At 42.5% G+C, this 19,970-nt stretch overlaps 1 protein-coding gene across 1 annotated transcript in view; it reads left to right on the plus strand.

The window, feature by feature from the left end:
• The first annotated feature begins 2,421 nt into the window (after window positions 1-2,421).
• LOC133384187 (centromere protein J-like) overlaps window positions 2,422-19,970 on the plus strand; it is a 43,620-nt gene continuing 26,071 nt past the window's right edge. Inside the window, exons 1-6 of the mRNA XM_061626109.1 lie at window positions 2,422-2,941; window positions 8,345-8,796; window positions 13,624-13,720; window positions 14,672-14,917; window positions 17,057-17,180; window positions 18,138-18,237. Coding sequence (XP_061482093.1) covers window positions 2,422-2,941; window positions 8,345-8,796; window positions 13,624-13,720; window positions 14,672-14,917; window positions 17,057-17,180; window positions 18,138-18,237 — 1,539 coding nt within the window. The remainder of the gene's footprint in view (window positions 2,942-8,344; window positions 8,797-13,623; window positions 13,721-14,671; window positions 14,918-17,056; window positions 17,181-18,137; window positions 18,238-19,970) is intronic.

Genomic DNA, 19,970 nt, shown 5'->3' on the forward strand with positions numbered 1-19,970 from the left:
TGACCTGTAGCCATAAATTGACCTGTGAACTTATGATCACACATTAATGGGGGGGGGATCTTGCTTGCCACGATGATTCCATGCACTGGAAGATGTTGAACAATGTAAAGAATACTTGAGATTCAGGGCACACCAGGGATATAGTAGAAGCCCTGCAAGTCTACGAAATGACTTACAGCAAAAGCTTGAAGAAAGCAAATTATCAAATAAAAATGAAGGTTTATAGAAGTTGAATTATAGGATGGAATCTAGGATTTAAAAAACAGAGATGCAAATTGCTGAAACTTAATTTTTTTAGGTAAAATAGCAGCTTTAAAAATGAAGACAGTTTAAATATACTGAACAAATATTGCAAAAGAAAACCTATGAACATGTTAGCTAAAAAAGACTAAATTTTAAAGATTGACCAGAACAACCAAAAGCTAGGATACACAAGTAAGTGATAAAGGTAAATAGAAGTAGAACTGCCAGCAAAATTTTGAGAATGTATGTGGACTAAAACATTCAGTTACACTGCTTTACAAGAGAATATGATTAAGGTTGCAATCCAAAACGTGTACTGATTAGTAAGCTCTATGGGGTTCAAAGGGACGTATTCCTAGGTAAGTATATATTGGATTGCAGCCTAAGATGTTAGTACAATGGCACATGGCTACACTCTGATTAGCTAAAATGACCAGCGACCCCACAGGACATTGCACTGCTGGAAGTGCTGAGAGGAGAGGACAGACTTCTACCACTGCTGGTAGATCTGCCTGGAAGCCCAACAATATTGGATACAAATAACCATAGTTAGTAAAAATGCACAGATAAACATGCACTTGGACCGGAGAGGTACTTGCTAACATACTTCAAAGGATTAGTCCCTAAGCAAAAGGAAAAGTTACTGTTTGATGTTGTAGTAACACAGCCCACTTGACTTACGCCAAGTATTAGAAGCAAAAGAAGGAACCACTGGTTTGAGAATGGTACATTCAACTGTGGGACCTCACAATTCTGAGTTTTGAGTAAAATCACATGGACCTTATTGATCAAACATATAAATAGATTTGAGGAGGAACTGTAGTCTTTTAGAGACTATTGACCTTAGAGAAGAAATATAAACTATGGAATTTTGTTTCCACCGCTATAACTAAGCTGCTTCATTGTAACAGTCAATGTAGTTATATGTTAATTACTATTTAGTTGAAGATATAGGCAATAGGGTTAAGAAAGTTATGAAATAGTAATCAGAAACTTTGGATTATTGAAATTATGACTAATGGGTTTAAAAAAAAACTTTTAAGACATGGTTTTATTATGGCTGTCTTTAGATTCTAGGACAAACATACAATTAATTTTTTTCTGACATAATATCTGAAGGGAATATTAGGCTTTGCCAACCTGGTGTCTTCCAGATGTTGTGGACCACAGTTCTCATCATCCAAGACCAATGACAATGTTCCAGTGCCTACATGGGGTGGGGGACTGCCTTCAAGTCGATCCTGACTTATGGCAATGCTATGAGTAGGGTTTTCATGGTAAGCAGTATTCAGAGGTGGTTTTACGATTGCCTTCCTCTGAGGCTGAGAGGCAGTGATTGGCCCAAGGTCACCCAGTGAGCTTCATGGCTCTGTGGGGATTTGAACCCTGGTCTGCCAGGTCATAGACCAACACTCTAACCACTACACCACACTGGCTCTACTTGATTGTAATAAAACCTCAATATGGTTCACAAATTTTTTGAAGTATTAGTTATCAACAAGACTGTGAAAAAAAGGAATTTAAAAACATTTTAAAAAGTATTAAAATCAACAATAAACTAAAACAGATTAAGATGATAGCAAAGTTTCCTATAAATGATTTGAAAATCAAGTGCAGCGAATAGCTGAGCTTTATGATGTCATCCTGGAGGTGAACCAAAGAAAGAAGCAAGAGCCATAATCACAACAGCGAACAGGAGGCGATACTGTAGTATTTTACACACCGTTTCAATGCACGCACTTATTACTTGTAGCAGACCTGGGCTTTCGATTATGGAACCCCGTGGAGTGACATCTTGCGTGAATTCCTGCACAAGGGTCTGATCAGTGGAGGCTGGTCCATTAGGGCAAAGGGGGCACTGCCCCATCAGTCTCAGTCTCCCCTTAGCCAGCCCCCGACGGCCTGCCTTCTTACTCACATCAGTCCAGGAGGTGGCCCCAATTGTCAGTTTCCTCCTCCTTAGTCCCAGGGTTGCCGTTATAGAAGGGGGGGGCTAGAATGAGTTGTCTCTGCCTGCCACTGGCTCTGGCCCCACCCACTATTGGCTTCTCTGCCTTTGCCCTACCAGTCCCAATGGGTACCAGCAGCCACCACTGGATCTGATCTTGCTTGTGCGTCTCTGCATCGTCCTGTTCTTAACCCGCTGCAATCCTCCGGCCGGAATGTCGTGGGAGACCTATGGCGGTGCAACTGTTGCGGGCCGCGGCAGCGAGGATGCAACACCTCCTGCTGCTTGCTGATCCCAGAGCCACGTGGGACCAAGGGACGCTGTCTGGGCGGCTGCCGTTGGCCGAGTGGGTGCGGCTTGAGCCTCAGGGAGAAGGACCTCCCGGCTGCCAAGTGCTGGAGTTGTTCCGCTCCAGCGCCCTACTCGGCTGTACCGCTGTGGCTGACAGCAGGTGTGGATCGCCTGGGCAGCCTTCCCAAGCCCACCTCGGTCAAGCGAGGAGCAACGCTCTCTCAGACATGGGCGAAGTAAGTAGGGTCCCTGCACTGCAGCCCCCAGCCCAGCCCAGCCCAGCCCCAACCCGTTTGCCAAGCCAGAGCTTCAGCCTTTTCCTGTTTACAGTTGCTGTAGCTACGACGGCAGCTCCCGACGTCTTGTTCTTTGGGCTGCTGCTGCTACTTCTAGAAGTGACTCCTTTCTTTCAAGACCAAGGCGGTTTCATACACTCGTGGCAAAATCCAGACAGTCAAGGTAAAGAAGACGTTTGGAGGGGGAGATCTTTCTGCCACAGACACCTCTCCTCTCCCGAGTCAGGACTTGTTTGTTGGTTTATTATTGCCTTTATAGCCCACCTTTCCTCTAAAGAGCTCGAGGTGGCATGCATGGTTCTCCTCCTGATGGATTTATTCATACAACAACCCTGTGAGGTATCTTATGCTGAGAGACAATTAGCTTCGTGGCAGAGTGAGGATTTGAACCCAGGTCTATCCAGGTCCTGGTCTGGAAGTAGGCCACGCTAGCTTGCTAACATATTTTGTCTGTGATACCATCACACACAATCCAGAAGAATCTCATGGCTTGTTAACGATATTCCCATACTGCATTTCTGATGTGGCTAATGACTGGGTGGCTAACGTGGTTCAAGGCCTTTGCTATTCTGCGGCTGCAATCTCTTTACATTTCCCGGGGAGTAAAGCCTGTTGAACTCAGCCAGTATGCTTCATGTTTAGGATTGCCCTGTAAATAGATCCCTTTGGTGATTAACCAGTAGAGACAAGATCATAGACCAGTGGTTCCCAAACTTCCCCCCCATAGATCACTTGAAAATTGCTGTCTTGGCAGACCACTTAATGCTTTTTCTGCTTGTTGCAGCAGCTACCATGTGGTGTGTGAGGTGTTCTGAGATTTTTATTGTATTTTTATTCGTTTTATTTTTTACATTGTATTTTACTGTATTACAATTTGCATGCCATAGAATTGTAATACAAGAAAATACAATGTAAGAAATAAAAGAAACGATGAAATTACAATGAAAAATCAATATGACTATTAAACATGGATGTGCCACGGACCATTTGCATGAAGCTTGTGGATCACTGGCACAGACTGTTTATAACGTATGAACCATATACCAATTGGTATCTAATAACAGCAAGCTGAACAGTGGAATCCTGTGCATGTTTACTCAGGAGTAAGTCCCACTGTGTCCCCATGTAAATGCATAGAACTGCAGCTTAAGTGTACTGTTACCTTACTTACAAGTTTCCATATTTTAATTGTGTGTACTCTGATGGCCCCTGAATGATGCTGAGAAAAATGTGATTCCAAGATAAATGCAAAGGGGTCATTTATAAAAAAACATTAAGCTGGGACTTTTTGCACAGGACCTTAGTTTTCATCACATGACCCTCAGCATTTCAGCTTAAATACCTCGAATACACAATCATTGTTTGCGTATTGTTGTAACATTGGCTGTGCTTACGCTCATTGTATTTTTTAAAGGGTGTGGGTTAATATCCACAAAAACTATAAGAAGTAAAAAATGTTCAAAATTGGAAAGGAAGATTAAACGATAATGAGCATGAGGCTGAAATAAACTGCTCAGAGCAGCTATGAAAACTTATTTCTTGTAAGTTTTGTACAAAGGATAAGGCAAGCTTCTCACAAATGAAACCAGAACTATCACTAGAAGCTAAAATGATGAAACTGAGGTTATCATACTTTGGACACATCATGAGAAGACATAATTCACTGGAAAAGACAATAATGCTGGGCAAAACAGAAGGGAGTAGAAAAAGAGGAAGGCCAAACAAGAGATGGATTGATTCCACAAAGGAAGCCACAGACCTGAACTTACAAGATCTGAACAGGGTGGTTCATGGCAGATGCTCTTGGAGGTTGCTGATTCATAGGGTCGCCATAAGTCATAATCAACTTGAAGGCACAAAACAACAACAAAACTTTCAGGGCTGCTTTAAGTATGGCAGGATATTCTGAAACTGGGCAGGGGGTTGGATGAGATGCCCCATTAGATACCTTCCACGTTAATCTATTCCAACAAAATCAAAGGGTTTGATGACTGACTGCAGTCCATAAAAGCTTTTGCGATAATAAAGGCAGTTGGCACGGTCTCTCCTGAGCATCCTTTCCGGCATTGTGGAGCCCAAATGGCTCCTTGGTATTCTGGGTAGCTTCGGGCTACAAAGCAAGTGAGATGAAGATTAGAGTGCAAGTCTTGCTCTGAAGCCGATCGAGCACTGGTTAGTGCATACAATCGTGTCTACCATGTGGCAGCATGGGCTCACTTTGGAGCTTGCATGGCATCCTCTGGTAGCCAGCCAGCAAAGTTATTTTGAATGGTTTGGAGGTTACTGACTCCCACTATGGGGGAGGGGGCCTCTGGGGCATTTGAGGACCTGCTGTGACCAACTGGCTACACACTTTGAGGATAAAGTCACTTGACTTCAGGGTAACCTTGGCTGCTGCTGTTGCTGTTTCAGATGAGGTATCCAATGCTGGAGTCGGTGATGTGTTGTGGAATCAGTTTCAGCTTATTGCAGTCAGCTGATGTGGACAAGGTGCTGGCAGCTAAATGCCCAATCACATGCCTTCTTTGACGTCTGTCCCTTTTAAATCCAGCAAAGGGGGTTTGACTACTTGGGTCCAGAGCGTGATTAACACTTCATTGCGTGAGGGGGTGGTCCTTGTGTCTTTGAAATAAGCGGTGGTGCAACCACTCCTAAAGAAACTGGCCCTGAACCCCTTGTATTGGAATAACTATTGACCAGTCGCAGCTACCCCCTTGTTGGGAAGGTGGTGGAGAGAGTAGTGGTGGGGCAGCTGCAGGCATTCTTGGATGAAAAGAATTACCTAGATCCGTTCCAGTCTTGGTTCAGACCTGGCCATGGGACTGAGTCAGCCTTGGTTGCCCTGATGGATGACCTCTAAAAAGAGCAGGACAGGGGGAGTGTGACCTTGCTCCTGCTTCTTGATCTCTCTGTCACTTCCAGTACCATTGACCACGTCCTGGACTGGGTCCATGGAATGGGAATTGGGGGCACCGTGTATGGTGGTTCCAGTCCAACCTATAGGACTGAGTTCAGGAAGTAGTGTTGGGCGATGTTTTTCAGTCCCCTGGCAGTTGTGCTGTGGGGTGCCACAGGGTACCATCTTATCCTCAGTGTTATCTATATGAAGCCGCTGGGAGCAGTCATTAGGAGTTTGGGGCAAGGTGTCATCAGTACGCTGATGATGTTCAGCTCTACTTCTTCATAACATCAATCAAGAGACGCTGTGCAGGCCATGGACTGGTGCCTGGACACAGTGGTGGGATGGATGAAAGAAAATAATCTAAGCTTGAATCCTGCCAAGACAGAGGCACTGTGGTTCTTGTATCTGAGAAACTGGTCAATTGGCTGCCCTGGGTGGGCTTGCACTCCCCCTGAAGGAGCAGGTACGAAGTCTGAAGGTGCTTCTGGATCCAGCTCTGTCACTGGAGGCCGGAGTAGTCTCAGTGGCTAGAAGTGCCTTTTATCAGCTGCCAGCAGTGTCACTAGCGGGAGTGTGGGGGGGTGCGGACCTCCGGGAGGTGGGTGGACAGGGGTGGGTTGTCTTGCACACACACACACACCACGTGCTCCAGGCTGGCGGTGGGAGGCCTGTCCCGGCTTCACCGTCAGCAAGCAGGCACCTGCTTTTGGTCTCGCCCGCCCGCCACCAAGGAGGAGTTGGCACGGGGCAACGGCGCGGGGCGGGGCGGCTCTGGGTGTCACCCCCCTCAGGGTGTCACCTGGGTGCGGTCCGCACCCTCCGCACCCCGGTAGTGACGCCTCTGTCAGCTGCACCTGGTGAGACAACTATGACATTCCTGGACCAGGAGGGCTCAGCCACAGTAGTTCAGGTACTGGTGACTTCAAGACTGGATTACTCTATGTGGGGCTTCCCTTGCTCTTGGCCCGGAAACTACAATTAGTGCAGAATGCTTAAACCAAATTGCTGGTGGGAGTGAGACCCTGTCAGCATATAGCACCTCTGCTCAGAGATCTGCACTGGTTGCCAGTTTGTTACTGGGCCAAGTTCAAGGTGTTACTATAGAGTCCTTAACAGCTTGGATCAGGTTACTTGTGAGACCTCCTTACCCCACATGTGCCCACTCCAGCACTTGGTTCGGTAGAACAGGCATTGTTGCAGATCCCATGTAATACTTGTTCCACACTTGTGAGAAATCATTCCTCTAGTGTGGCAGCACCTACTCTTTGGAACTCCCTGCCTATTGACATCAGGCAGGCACCTTCACTGTTTTCCTTTCAGTGCCTGCTTAAAACTGTTTAGGCAAGCCTATCCAGACACGTAGTTATTGATCTGTTTTAAGCTTTTAATACCTGTTTTAATTGTTTTAAATATATTCTTAATTATTTTAACTGTTTTATTGATTATTTTAATATTTTGTAAACTGCTTAGAAGTCTTTACATTCAAGCAGTATATAAAATTTGTTAAATGAATAAATAATGTGTTAGCCTTTAAGGGTTACAAGACTCTCTGTTCTTCAGTCCTGCTTTCAGGTCCTGGCCAGGGTGACTATGTGTGTCCACTTTTGACCTCCATCACTAACTGGTGGCCAATGATAAGAAAAGTCTCTGCACTTGACCAACACTGCCAAAGTGTGCGTATGTGAGGAAGGGCTCAATCCATATAAGGCAAGGGCAGCTGCACTGTGCCTGTGTGAAGGCCTCTAGCAACATAATTAGTTTTTACTAAGGCAGCTACTACTGGATTCTGTACAAAATCACTACAGTACTGGCTTTATGTGACTGAGCACACCGGTTGTGACCCATGTGGTGCTAAGTTTATTATTTATCTCTTTATTTATTGTATTTATATACCGCCCCATAGCCGAAGCTCTCCAGGCGGTTTACAATAACTAAACACATTAAAGTCACTTAGCGGTATACTTGTTCCATTAGTGAGATGTTTTGTGCCAGTGGAATGTTGTTGCACAATAGAATACATAAGCAGATTCCTGGTAACTTGGTTGTGTATGCACAATCTGCTGTATGACATGTTTCTCCTAGTGCAACTGTTGCATTGGATTCCCCTGCTGTGCAACATGAAAACTCACCATTGCGTTAGCAGACAGAACAGCAGACAGTATTAGTGGGGGCTGTGAGAGAATTATTGGGCCCTGGGTATCAACATTTGGGGATCATCTCTATTCGCTTCTCTTCATCCTCACCTTTCCAACACACCCCACTCTCTTCCTCACCAAAATGTATGCTACATCGTCTAGAAGGTGAAATAAAGACGGACAGGTAGAACAAACTAAGATCTCCCTTAATTTAAGTCCATCACTCTTTCTTCAAGACTGCAATACTTTTGTGAGGATAAAATGGAGAAGTTGTCAGGAAGAGAACCATGAATATTGCCTTGAGGTCCTTGAAGGAAAGGTGGCATATAAATGTAATGCATAATAATAACAGTGATGTGGCTACTTGTTGCTTGAATATTGCATAATATTTCCCCCCAGATTTTATGGAAAAGAGAACTTCACCCTTCAGTGCAAAAAACCTTTTCTTATTAAATGAAAATGGAGGACTTTTGCATCATTTCCCAAATTATTTCCTTGTGTTCAACTCCATCCACTGTTTCTTAAGAAGGATTTCGAAGGTGGGAAATGGAATCTGATATTTTCAAGAGGAAAGGCTATTTATCTCGGGAGATTACAAAAGATTCACCAGAACAGGTGTCATCTTATAGCACGACTGATGAAAGAGTGAGCTCTTCCTTTGGTCTGGGCTGGATAAACAGCCCAAATTACTCCTTTCCTGCACACTTCACATCCTTGCACACTTCTTTGAATAGCAACACACTGGGAAGAGATGTTGATCTACCTTGTGAGCTGAGTCACCCTCAAGCCTTTCAGGATGTCAAGCCATTCAATTACACAACCAACTCTGTTTCCCCCCCTCGTTTATTACCACCAACTCAGGCTGAAATAGTCCCTGGCAGTAAAAACAATGAAAACTTGGGAATCACAAGTGATGCTGCTGCTGCTGCTACTTCTCCTCCTCTGATAACTCAAGAAACTTTATTCTGTCAACAGAAACAGGTGAGGTTGTACTCCATTTAAACTAAGTTACAATTATTATGATTCAAACACCCTGCCGAGCATTGCACTTGTCAGTAAGGTAGTGTCTATATTATACAGCCACAAGAGTGGCTGTATACGATAGTCAGTAGGGATTTTTCACGTTCTACCATGTTAAATGAAAATACCCCCCATGCCCCTTTCTGGTGCTTTGTATAGTCCCACTTCAAAACAAAAATTTACAAGTCTTATACTGTTGGATTCAGAATCGCTTGCTCTACAACTCTGGAAGTTTTCTTGGTGATACATAACCCCCCCACGGAGAATCCACAGGTTAAAGTGAAAAATGGGAGAAAAAAACAAGAAACCATTTGGACCTTTTTCTTGAGAAGTTCTCGTAATCTTTTGTCGTTCATTAAAACTTAGAGATGACTGTAAGGTATCTCTAATCAAATCCGTGAGCTTGCCCCAAACACAGACCTTCATCTTCAGTAGGTTTAAAGAAAAAAAAAGGCATGGTTTGTTTTTAATTAATAGATTAAAAAATGCATTACCGTGGGTGATAACATCACGCAGGCGCAGTAGAAATCAGGAGTTCCCCCCTCCCCTTCCAGTTACTTGGAGGAAGCAGGGGAAGTCTTCTGTTCCTGTGATTGGTGGGCAACAGACATGTGACTCACACTGGCCTTCTGGTCAGCGTTGCTCTTCCCTCGTGCTCTGTGTAAGGAAGCACGAGGGAGGAAATGGACAGCCAGACAGTTGAGAGAGAGAGAGAAAAATGGATGGTGGAGGGAGAAAGCCACAGGGCAAGGATGATGGAGAAGGCAGCAGCAGAATGGAGGTGAGTGACGGTGATGTGTGTTTGTGTCCCGTCCCCCCTGCTGTCTCCCGCAGCCTGCTCTTCCCGCTGGCTCAATCGCCCTGCCACCCCCCACCCCCTATCCTTAAATGGGTTTATAAATGAGTTATTTTGAGATTGTATGAGACTCTTTGTTTGTAACACTTTAATCCTGAATTTAGCTCTTGGTTCTTAAATCTCTCTGCGTGTCTGTCTCTCTGTCTCTGTCTCTCTCTCTCTCTCACACACACACACAATCATTAGTATATGCATAGTGCAGCAGTGGGGAGGGGTGGATATAGTGCTGGAGAATGATGCTGGTAGTATAAATCCTTAAATGGGTTTATAAATGACAAACGCTCAAATACTTTTTGTTTGAAGTGTGTGTGGCTGTTTGACCTGTGCTCATAACATTGCTGTAGTTATTTTGAGATTTGATGCAACTCTTTGTTTTTAACACTTTAATCTTGAACTTAGCTCTTGGTTGTTTAACCTTAAATCTCTTTCACTCACTCACTCACTCACTATCTGAAATTAGTCCTGTGTTGAAGCCCCCATCTGAAATTAGTGCTGTGTTGGCTACTACCTCCCACTTTTCTGAAAGCCTTTGCTGTATAGGGAAGAGGCATTTTCCTCTTCATCTTTTGCAGGGAACAGAAGGTCTTCATCAAACATTTGCAGGGGCATCAAACATTTGCAGTTAGTGTAATACCATATTACACTAATGAGGTGGCCAAGTGGTTTTTCTGTTTGTGACCAGTAGTGCAGTAGCAAATTAAAAAGTCAGGTTTAAGAATCTCAGAACACACAGTTGCTTCTTACGTGTATAATCTGTCACAGTGAGCCCTATGACTGGCATTCAGAGATTAAAGCAGAAGAGGTAGTAACTGCTGATACTTTGCAAAGTAATATAGATTGCAAGATGCACAATGTTTAAGGAAAGGGTCTCAAGCATATTTCTTTGTGTATCCCCTGTAGAGTATAGGAAACATAGGAAGCTGCTTTATACCAAGTCGGACCATTGGTCCATCTAGTTCAGTACTGACTGACAAGGTTTCAGATAAGGATCTCTTCCAGCCCTAATTGGAGATGCTGGGTATTGAATGTGGGGACTTTTGCATGCAAAGCATGTTCTCTGCCACTAAGCCATGACCCTCTTGTAAAAGTAAAGGCATTCTTGATGGTAATATAATATTTAAAATACACTGCTGAACTATTTCTGTTACTGCTGGTGCTAACTTGCACAGGATCCCATCTCTTACCTCCCGGATTAAAAAGCAGGGAAATTCACTAATAGGCAAAAAACCTTGCGGTTTAAGAACACACCAATAGCCCACAGCTATTTCTATCAAACTTTAAAAAGCAGGGAAATTGGGCAGCTATAGTGAATGCATCAGGGGAGCAGGAGACCTGAACTCCTCTCTGAGATATTGTACTGCCCTACAAATTGATCAAAATGCAAACACCATTTGCGTTGTTCTTTCACAGTCCAATCCACTTGCTGTGTAGCTTGGAAGAATTTGGTAACATGTGACTCTGAGCATATGGTGAGTGGTGGCAACACCTGCAATCAGCCCAAAGAATAGAAAGAAGACATGTGCTGTGCTGATCTTGTTTTAGCAGGGAGGAAGCAACATTATTAAGACAGTTGATATAGTTCAGATGGTCACTTTGAATATGTCTGATTTCCTTTGCAATTTTAGTGAAGTTTCCTATAGGAAGTCATTTTCTTTTGTTTCTATTTCTGCAAATATGTGAAGTACAGCAACACTTTGCAAAATTTACACTAAAAAAACTCCAAACATAATAATGGCACTGACTTCTGCAGAATAGTCTCCAGTGGACCTCAGGAGTGTCTCAATCTGCACATGATAAAACAGTGGGAGGTGAAATATATTCTAGCAAAATTCTAGGTGTGCTCTATGTTTTTAATTGACTGTGCCCACCTTGCCTTAAATGAAGTGGTTTAAACATAGCAGGCTGAAAACATGCATCCTCTTTTTCCCAACAGCTAGAGTCATTGCTGAAGTAGCAACATATTGGAATCAGTCTGATTTTACATCAAACTACAGTTTCAGATTCCACTGTTAATGCACCCAAAATAGAAATAGAACATAACTTCCAATTTGAAACACAAAAGGCTGTCTTCACCATCATATGACACAGGCCAATAAAAAAGCTTTGTAATTAATAAAAATAAATTTGACACAGATTTCTGGGATGAATAATGAGGAAAATAAATTTTTCTAGTTTAGATTCTCTGTAGAAACATTAGTAAGACAGGAAAGAAGCAAAGTAAGAAGAACACCAACAAACATACAAAAATATAATTCTCTATCTGTGGAGATGGCAGGTGTTGCCACCACTCACCATATGCTCAGAGGCACATGTTCCCAAATTCTTTCAAGCTACACAGGAAGTGGACTGGACTGTGAAAGACCAGCCCAAATGGTGTTTGCATTTTGACCAATTTGTAGGGCAGTACAATATCTCAGAGAGGAGGTCAGGTCTCCTGCTCCCCTGGTGCATTCACCATAGCTGCCCAATTTCCCTGCTTTTTAAAGTTTGATAGAAATAGCTGTGGGCTATAGGTACATTCTTAAACTGCAAGGTTTTTTGCGTATTAGTGAATACAACAAAGGGTGTCTGCAGACTGTCACTATTTTGCAGGAGGGATTCAAGCGCATACTGGAACTTTAGGTTTTTGCAATTAAAGTGGATTAAAGGGCTCTATTGCTCTAGCATGACAAAAAAATTAAAAAAAAGCTTTTTGCAGTTAAGAAAGTTTTTATATACACACACATGTTAAGGGGAATGTATGTTCAGTGGTTAATGTTCATAATAACCAGCCATGGTGCACATTCACCAGGCCTCATGGAGAATGTGCACCTAATTCTTCCATGAAGAGGGAATTGTGTACATTTCTTGATCAATATACATAATCCCCAGCAGGTTTGGGAAATGTGGATATCTCAGCTAAATTTTGTACATTCTCTGGCCGTTATGCATAATCTCTAACAGGTCTTGGGGAATGTACATGCCTTGAATGCATTTTGTACATTCTCTGGGCAATAAGCCTATACTCCGGGCAATGTGCTTAGATCCCAAGAAGCATGCCTCTTTTTTTGTCTCTTGTTCAGAAGTGTTCAATCTGTGCTCCCCCACATGGGCTGCTTTGGGCCCGCTGCCTAATCTTACATGGCCTACAACACACCCTCTCACTGATCAGCACAGCAACAGGAAGGGGGGATGTTCAGATAAAGATTAACATTTTTCTGCAGTCCAGTCCCCATTTCACCATTCTCACCTGTTAATGCTTCTAAGCAGTTAAATGTATATTTAAGAACGTAAGAAGAGTCGTGTTGGATCAGGTCAATGGCCCATCTAGTCCAGCATCCTGTTCTCACAGTGGCCAACTAGATACCTATAGGAAGTCCACAAGCAGGACCTGAGCGCAAGAGCATTCTCCCCTCCTGCAGTTTCCAGCAACTGGTATTCAGTAGCGTACTGCCTCCGACAGTGGAAGTAGAATATTGCCATCATGGATGAATTTATTTAATCCTTTGAGTTGGTAGCTATCACTGTATATTGTAGGAGTGAATTCCATAGTTTAATTACATACTGTGTGAAGAAGTACTTTCCTTTATCTCTCCTGACTGTATATTTCTTGACTTTAAATTACTTGAAAGTAAGTCCCATTGCATTCAGTGGGATTTACTCTCAGCTGTGTGCGTAGGGTTGAGGTCTCAGTTATCCCATGCCTAACCAAAGATATTGTTGAACTGTAACTCATATAATCTCCAACCTTTGTCATTTTGGGGCTGATGGAAGTTGGAGTTGAACAATATTTGGAGGGCCAGAGGTTCCTCCATCCCTTCCTCGTTGCTTTCGGTGGTCAATTAGACTAAATACAATTCAGTATATGTTTACTCAGAACCACGCTCCATTGGTACTGCTAGGTAAGTGTGTATTGGATTGCAGCCTAATTCTTTTTTATTTTCTGCTTTCAGAGTCCAGGGCAGCAGGAGCAGCTCATGATGCACCAGATGGAGCACCTGCAACGGCTAGTAACGGAACAACAGAAAATAATTGCATTCTATAATCCAGGTACCACAGGGAATGCCAGCTCCTTGCATTTTTTCAGCAGTGTTATATTTGTTAGCATACTGTGAGAAGGGTATAAACATAACCACAGCTGTCTGGGTCATCTTGACTCAAGGTGTCAATTTTTAAAATACATCACAAAGCGCAAAAAGAGATGCCAGAAACTGTGATGGATTTCAGGAAGCATGGGTGGGTGATTCTTTTTAAGATGGTGTACAAAAACAATTCTAGCGTCTATTGAAATGTCACATGCAAAGTATTATTTTTTGTTGATTGACAAGAAACATAGATGAGATAGACTGCTTCTAGAGGGGTGTTTATTGTGGGATGGATGCTTCTCATGCATGCAGGGTTTTTTTGTTTTTGCAGTAACCACTCGTTATTGGCATCAATACGCCAGTTCAAAATTTCCCCACCCCCTGCGTTTTATCTGAATTTACCCTTTCCAGGGGAAATCCCATAAGTAACAATAGCCTGTTGCCAACAATCTGTTTGAGATGTCTCAATAACCCACACACAGTATTAAACTCCCATCTGGAGTCGTCCATAGTTTCACGGCGTGTGCATTCAGAAGCATACTATGAATAGTTTTCAGAAAGCACATGAAACAAGGATGGGCAACTTATTTGGTACTGAGGGCCTAGAAAGAAACTATTGCTGGTGAGTTGGTGATAGTTTCCCCTCAAATTTAAGAGTCCTAGTGCTAAATACTGTTGATTGCTTTTCAGTTGGTAGAGTATGAAAAGCAGTTTGGAGTTTCTTCATGGCAGCTGGCAAGGGGAACTATCTCAGAAAGATTCAGGTGAACTCACAGATTCTGTGTGGTTGCTACTCTGGAACATGACCATGGTTGATAAAGCAGTGCAGAGTTAGTTTAGTTCCTTTCTGACAAAACATGGAATAGATGGCAATTACCGCACTAATTATTGTTACTTATTTTGTTTCTTTTTCCAGGCTTTTCAGCATGTGCTGGTATTCCTCCTCACCTCCATGCTATGATTCCATCTGTTCCAGAAGTCCCAACTGCTGTATTCCCTGTCCAACTCTCTTTGGGGAGTTCTTTACAAGCTCAGAATAATGGATGCTCACAAACCAGTCCCGTAATAATAAACCCTACCTTACAGCAATGTGCTACCCAAGCCTCAGCAAACGGCAGCTTCTTAGAAGTTTCAAAGGAGCACCTTGAACCTCGAGAAACAGGTAATAATATGAAGTAAAATTACAAAGGAAAGCTGCAAGCAGCAAGCAATGGTTGAAAGAAAGAAACGGGGAAGCCCTCAGATCACATTGCCAAAAAAACCCCATACAATGTAAGTTGGAGTGAACCATGCTTGGGAAGGTTTGCAGATATACAGTCTAATCCACATGTCTATGTTCCAGACTGAACATGATCTGTTAGATGAAGACCAGGGAGGTTCATTCCAAATTATGGAGTGAACAGAAATCTGTCCCCAACCCTAGTTAGGAGCAGGGATGTTGGAGAATTCTGGCGGGAGTGGAAATTGCCAATGTTTACCTTTTAGTCTCATGTCCAGAATGGAAATCAATCCAGCAAATGCGATCAGTATTCATTGTTGTTTTCAGCCTGCAAATAATATGTAATTGATTATGGTTCCCCCACCCATTTGCATTGAAATGAATGAGGTGTAATAATGTAATGATAATGTAATGAATTACATATGTATATATTAAATGTTTGACAGTTTACTAGAGCGGAATTGAATTAATAAGGAATGTAGCAAAATATATAATTAGCAAGTGGTTCTTTCCCTCATTATATTTCAACATCCAGTATTCCTCTTCCTCCTAGCACTTCCCATTAGCTTGGAGTCAAGAATAGAGGAAACATAGCACTGTATTAAGGCTGCTTCCAGACTGTCAATATTTTCTGATGGGATTTAACTGCAAACCAGCAAATTCAGATTGCACAATTATAGTTGATTGGAAGGTCTTGTGCAACAAACCTGCTTCCCCAAAAGATCAGAGTTTTTGTGATAATAAAAGTGGAAACTGAAGGATAACAGTTCCTTAATGCATCATCATCTAACCTCCCTGCAAACAAATCAAGATCAATGCTCAATAAAGAGATCATATGGAAGCACCCTGAATGTCATGTGGACTCATTTTAATTCCATTTACAGCTTAGAGTGCACTGCTAAAGGGCCCTAATGTGGGAACAGCTCTGCCACTATCGAATGATTATATTTGGTTGCTGTAGGAAAGGAATATGAGTTGAAATATGCAAGGTAGAGGATGATTCTCTTATTAAAGTTTAACAGACTTGTTTGTTTATTTTCATTATTTATATATTATCATTTATATACTATGCCAGATCCCATATGATCCAGGGTCATTAAATATATAATAAAAAACATTAAACAATCATTAAAATCACATTAGATCAGTAAAAGGAATTTAAAACAATTCAGCAGCAGCATCTAAATGATCATGCCCACTTACCAATTTCCCCCAAATGCTTGTGTGAATGGATGTGTTTTAAGCTGTTGTCTTAACATCATCAGTGAGGGGGACTGCCTTATCTCCATAGGGAGAGAGTTCAACAAATGGGGGGCTGCCACAGAGAAGGCCCTATCTTGTGTCACTCACCACATAGCAAGCTATGCCCACCAAAGCGGTTGCAGAATGGGTCATCCCTGAAGATCACAGGGGCCTGATATGACAGGTATAGGGAGAGGTTCTCCAGCAAATAATTGGGTCCTAAGATGTTTAAGGCTTTAAATGTTAAAATCAACATCTTAAATTGTTAGCAAATAGGCAGCCAGTGTAGTTTGCACAAAATTATATAATCTCTTCTTGTCGCAGCACTCACAATGTATGGGGCTGTGTTCTGCATCAGATGTAAAGCATGTAGAGTACATTGCAGTAGTTCATTTGGGAGGTTACTTGAGCATGGTTCACTGAGGGCAGGCTGGTCTCTGTCCAAGAAGGGACACAGCTGGTGAATTACCATTCTTTGCCACTGAAGCCACCTGGGCCTCAAATGACAATGCTAGATCCAGGAGTAACCCTAAGCTACATACCTTCTGCTTCTTGAGGGGAATGTGACTCCATCCCAAACAGGCCATCTTCTCAATTCCTGGACACAAGAACTGCCCACCAACACTGCCTCTATCTTACCAGGATTCAGTCTTAGTTTATTTACAGAAACAAGTATTTTTTGTGTATATTTCCATTTTTAATACATGAAAATGTTCTCTGGAACTTTATTACCATTCCCCCCTTCTCCCCTCCCCCTTTAAAGAAAGCTAACTAATGCAGAAAAAGTATTTCTTCTTTTACTTCCTTACTGATATTTAGAAGCAAGCCCACTACATGAAGAATCATGGCTTGAAACCTTGCCACTCGTTAAAGAAGAAAAAGGGGAACAACAAGTTGATGAAAATGTTTCACTTTCCCCCTTTGGACAAAGAATGAACATGGGGGCCCGAAATGTAGATGACAGGTGAGGGCAAAATCAAATATTATAAAACTATGAATGGCTTTAAAACTGATTTGAAGGGTTGATGCAAATATTCTTGTTAGGAGAAAACAGCATATTATATTTATCCCCTCTTTGTACAGGGCAGGAATGGGGAATTTTTTCTCTCAGTGGCTGTTTGAAGCCAAAGTGGCCCTAATCCAAGACATTGCACCTGAGAAGGGGAGAACCTTGAAGGTGTAGATTGGGCCATCTGTCTACCAATCTGATCTGCACCTTCAAAGATCCACACCTTCAAATCAGGACAGATGAAATTCAGCATTGGGTGAGATCCAGCCTGTAGACCATAGGTTTCTCACCCCTGTATAGGGGACATCCCATGATATCTTTGCAACATCTCTGGAAATAAGTTTTGCTAAGAGATGGTGGGTAGCCAAAAGTCATCCAGTGAGCTTCATCACTGAGCCAAAATTTGAATCCCCAGTCCAAATCCAATACTGCTTAGAGATATAAGCATTTTTGCATGAATAGCAGTCTATCAGGCTAAAAGTTGAAACGACTATAAAAACAGTCCTGGAACATATACTGCCTTGTACTGAGTTACACTATTGGTCAATCTAGCTCAGTATGGCTTATACTGGCTGGCAGTGGTTCTCTAGGTTTTTCAGCAGGGGCCATTCCCAGCCTTACCTAGAGATGCCAGGGATTGACCCTGGGACCTACTACATGCAAAGCCCTATGATCTACCACTGAGCTATGGCCCTTTCCCCATGAGACTGCTGATAAACATGAGGAAATTAGATTTGGCATTGTGAGGAAAATGAGGACATCTTGGAAAAAAAATATTTGGAGGTTGTCCCTTATCAATATCCTGCCCATTTCTCTTTCCAAGCTTGATGCAACATAGCATGCCTTAGCTGTAATTAATCATAATGGCAAAAGGCTCTATTTATGTTCATATTTGTTTTCTTGTTTCCCTAGACCAATCAGACCTGGAATTGGAGTGAGACAGAAAACATTTGAAGAATTTGTTGAGGAACAATTTAAAGCAGATTCTCAAAGAGCAGAGAAAAAGCAACAGGTACCAGAGCATGAGCTGCATCAATACACTGAGTGGAGGGTTTAAATTAGGGACTTTAGTGATGCACAACTCACTACTCTGTGTAAGACTGATGGAGTTTTGTTTTTGACAAGGGTGGCAAACCTGGGGCCCTCAGGATGTCTTTTGACTTCAGCTCTTGTCATCCCTGGCCATTGACTATTCTGGCTGGGGCTGATGGGAATTTTAGTCCAACAACATTTGGAGGGCCACAATTTCCCTACGCTTGGTTAATGGCTAATACTTTGTGTTAATGTGCATCCACTTATAACGTTTCTAGAAATAGTTATCATATGTGGGTTATACTAGTAGCAACTAATCTACTCCTCTTCTGTCATGCAACTTCATAAAACACCCACTTCATTACCAGTCAGTTTTGCTCATGCATCTCCTGGATGTCCCCACATGTGTAGCTTTGAGTGACAGAGAGGGAAAGGAAAAAGGCCTATTCACCTATGTACTTAAGAAGGAGAAAAGTAAGCGAGCCACTTTCTGTGGTTGTCCACATTGCAAGGTGAGTCAGGAGTCACAGTAACTATTTATTTATTTAGATTTATATTCCACCCTTCCTCACAGTAGGAGCCCAGGGCGGCAAACAAAAGCACTAAAAACACTCTAAAGCATCATAAAAACAGACTTTAAAATATACTAGTGCTAGATGACTCTGGATGATTATAATGAAATGTCAATGGGAAATGCAAACATTGACATGGTAACAGTGGTTCTAGTGGTACTTGCACCATGATACAGCACATAGTGGAGTTGCACAAACTTATAATAGAATTCATAAACTCTTGGAAGGAGAACAAGAAGCAATAGGAATTTCTCATAAATTTCAGATTTCGATGCACGTCAGTAGTTAACTCAGTTGCAGAAGGGATTCCTAGAGAAGGGATGGGTGAAAAAAGAGCCTCAGTGCCTCCATCTCACACCCAAATAAGTACTGCAACTTCTTGACATAGCACCCACCTAAAACATTTTCATCTTAAAGGCCTGACAGGATTTTGTGGCTTGCCAGCTCCCAACGTAGCTATCAAAAAATGGCAAGCGCTGTAGACTGGTAAGCAGTAGGTAGGCAGAACATATCAGTGGTGTCATAATTATATCAGGCAGTGGAGGGTGTTTTCAGTGATGCCAAGTAATTTTTATAGTATTTCCTTGAAAACTGCTGCAGCAGTGTCCTGAATGAGAAGCAAATACAACTGTGAAAGTGTAAACATCCTGTAGATAGTTTGCTTTGAGACATGCAGCCCCTGTACTCACCATTCAATTTTAAATCAAACTTAACTTTGGATTTACTAGTTGGTAGACCGTTCACTGGCCTTGATTTCAGAGCCCACATTTGGCCCTTTTGAGGTCTCCAAGGTTGAACAAAATGTGTAAAAACTTCCTATGGATTTCTCTATAACACCCTGCTTTTGCAGGGCTTTGGATTATGCACCCTTATGTGTAGAAATCAAGCTTAAGACACCTTGGATCAGCAGTAGTGTATAAGGGGCAAATGACACCCTCCTGGCTGCAGCACTGCAGCCCCTCAGTGGGGCAAACATGATGTGTGGCAGCAGTGAGGTTGGGGAACTCCAGGTTGGTGGCATCAGCCCTCCATACACATAGCCACCAACCTAGAGGGCCCCCCTCCCAATGCCCCATGCTCCTACATAGGATACATTCCCATTAAAATCAAAAAGAGTTTACCAATTGACTTTGGAATAGAA

The sequence above is a fragment of the Rhineura floridana genome, chromosome 4, assembly GCF_030035675.1.
Source record: "Rhineura floridana isolate rRhiFlo1 chromosome 4, rRhiFlo1.hap2, whole genome shotgun sequence".
NCBI classification, from domain to species: domain Eukaryota; kingdom Metazoa; phylum Chordata; class Lepidosauria; order Squamata; family Rhineuridae; genus Rhineura; species Rhineura floridana.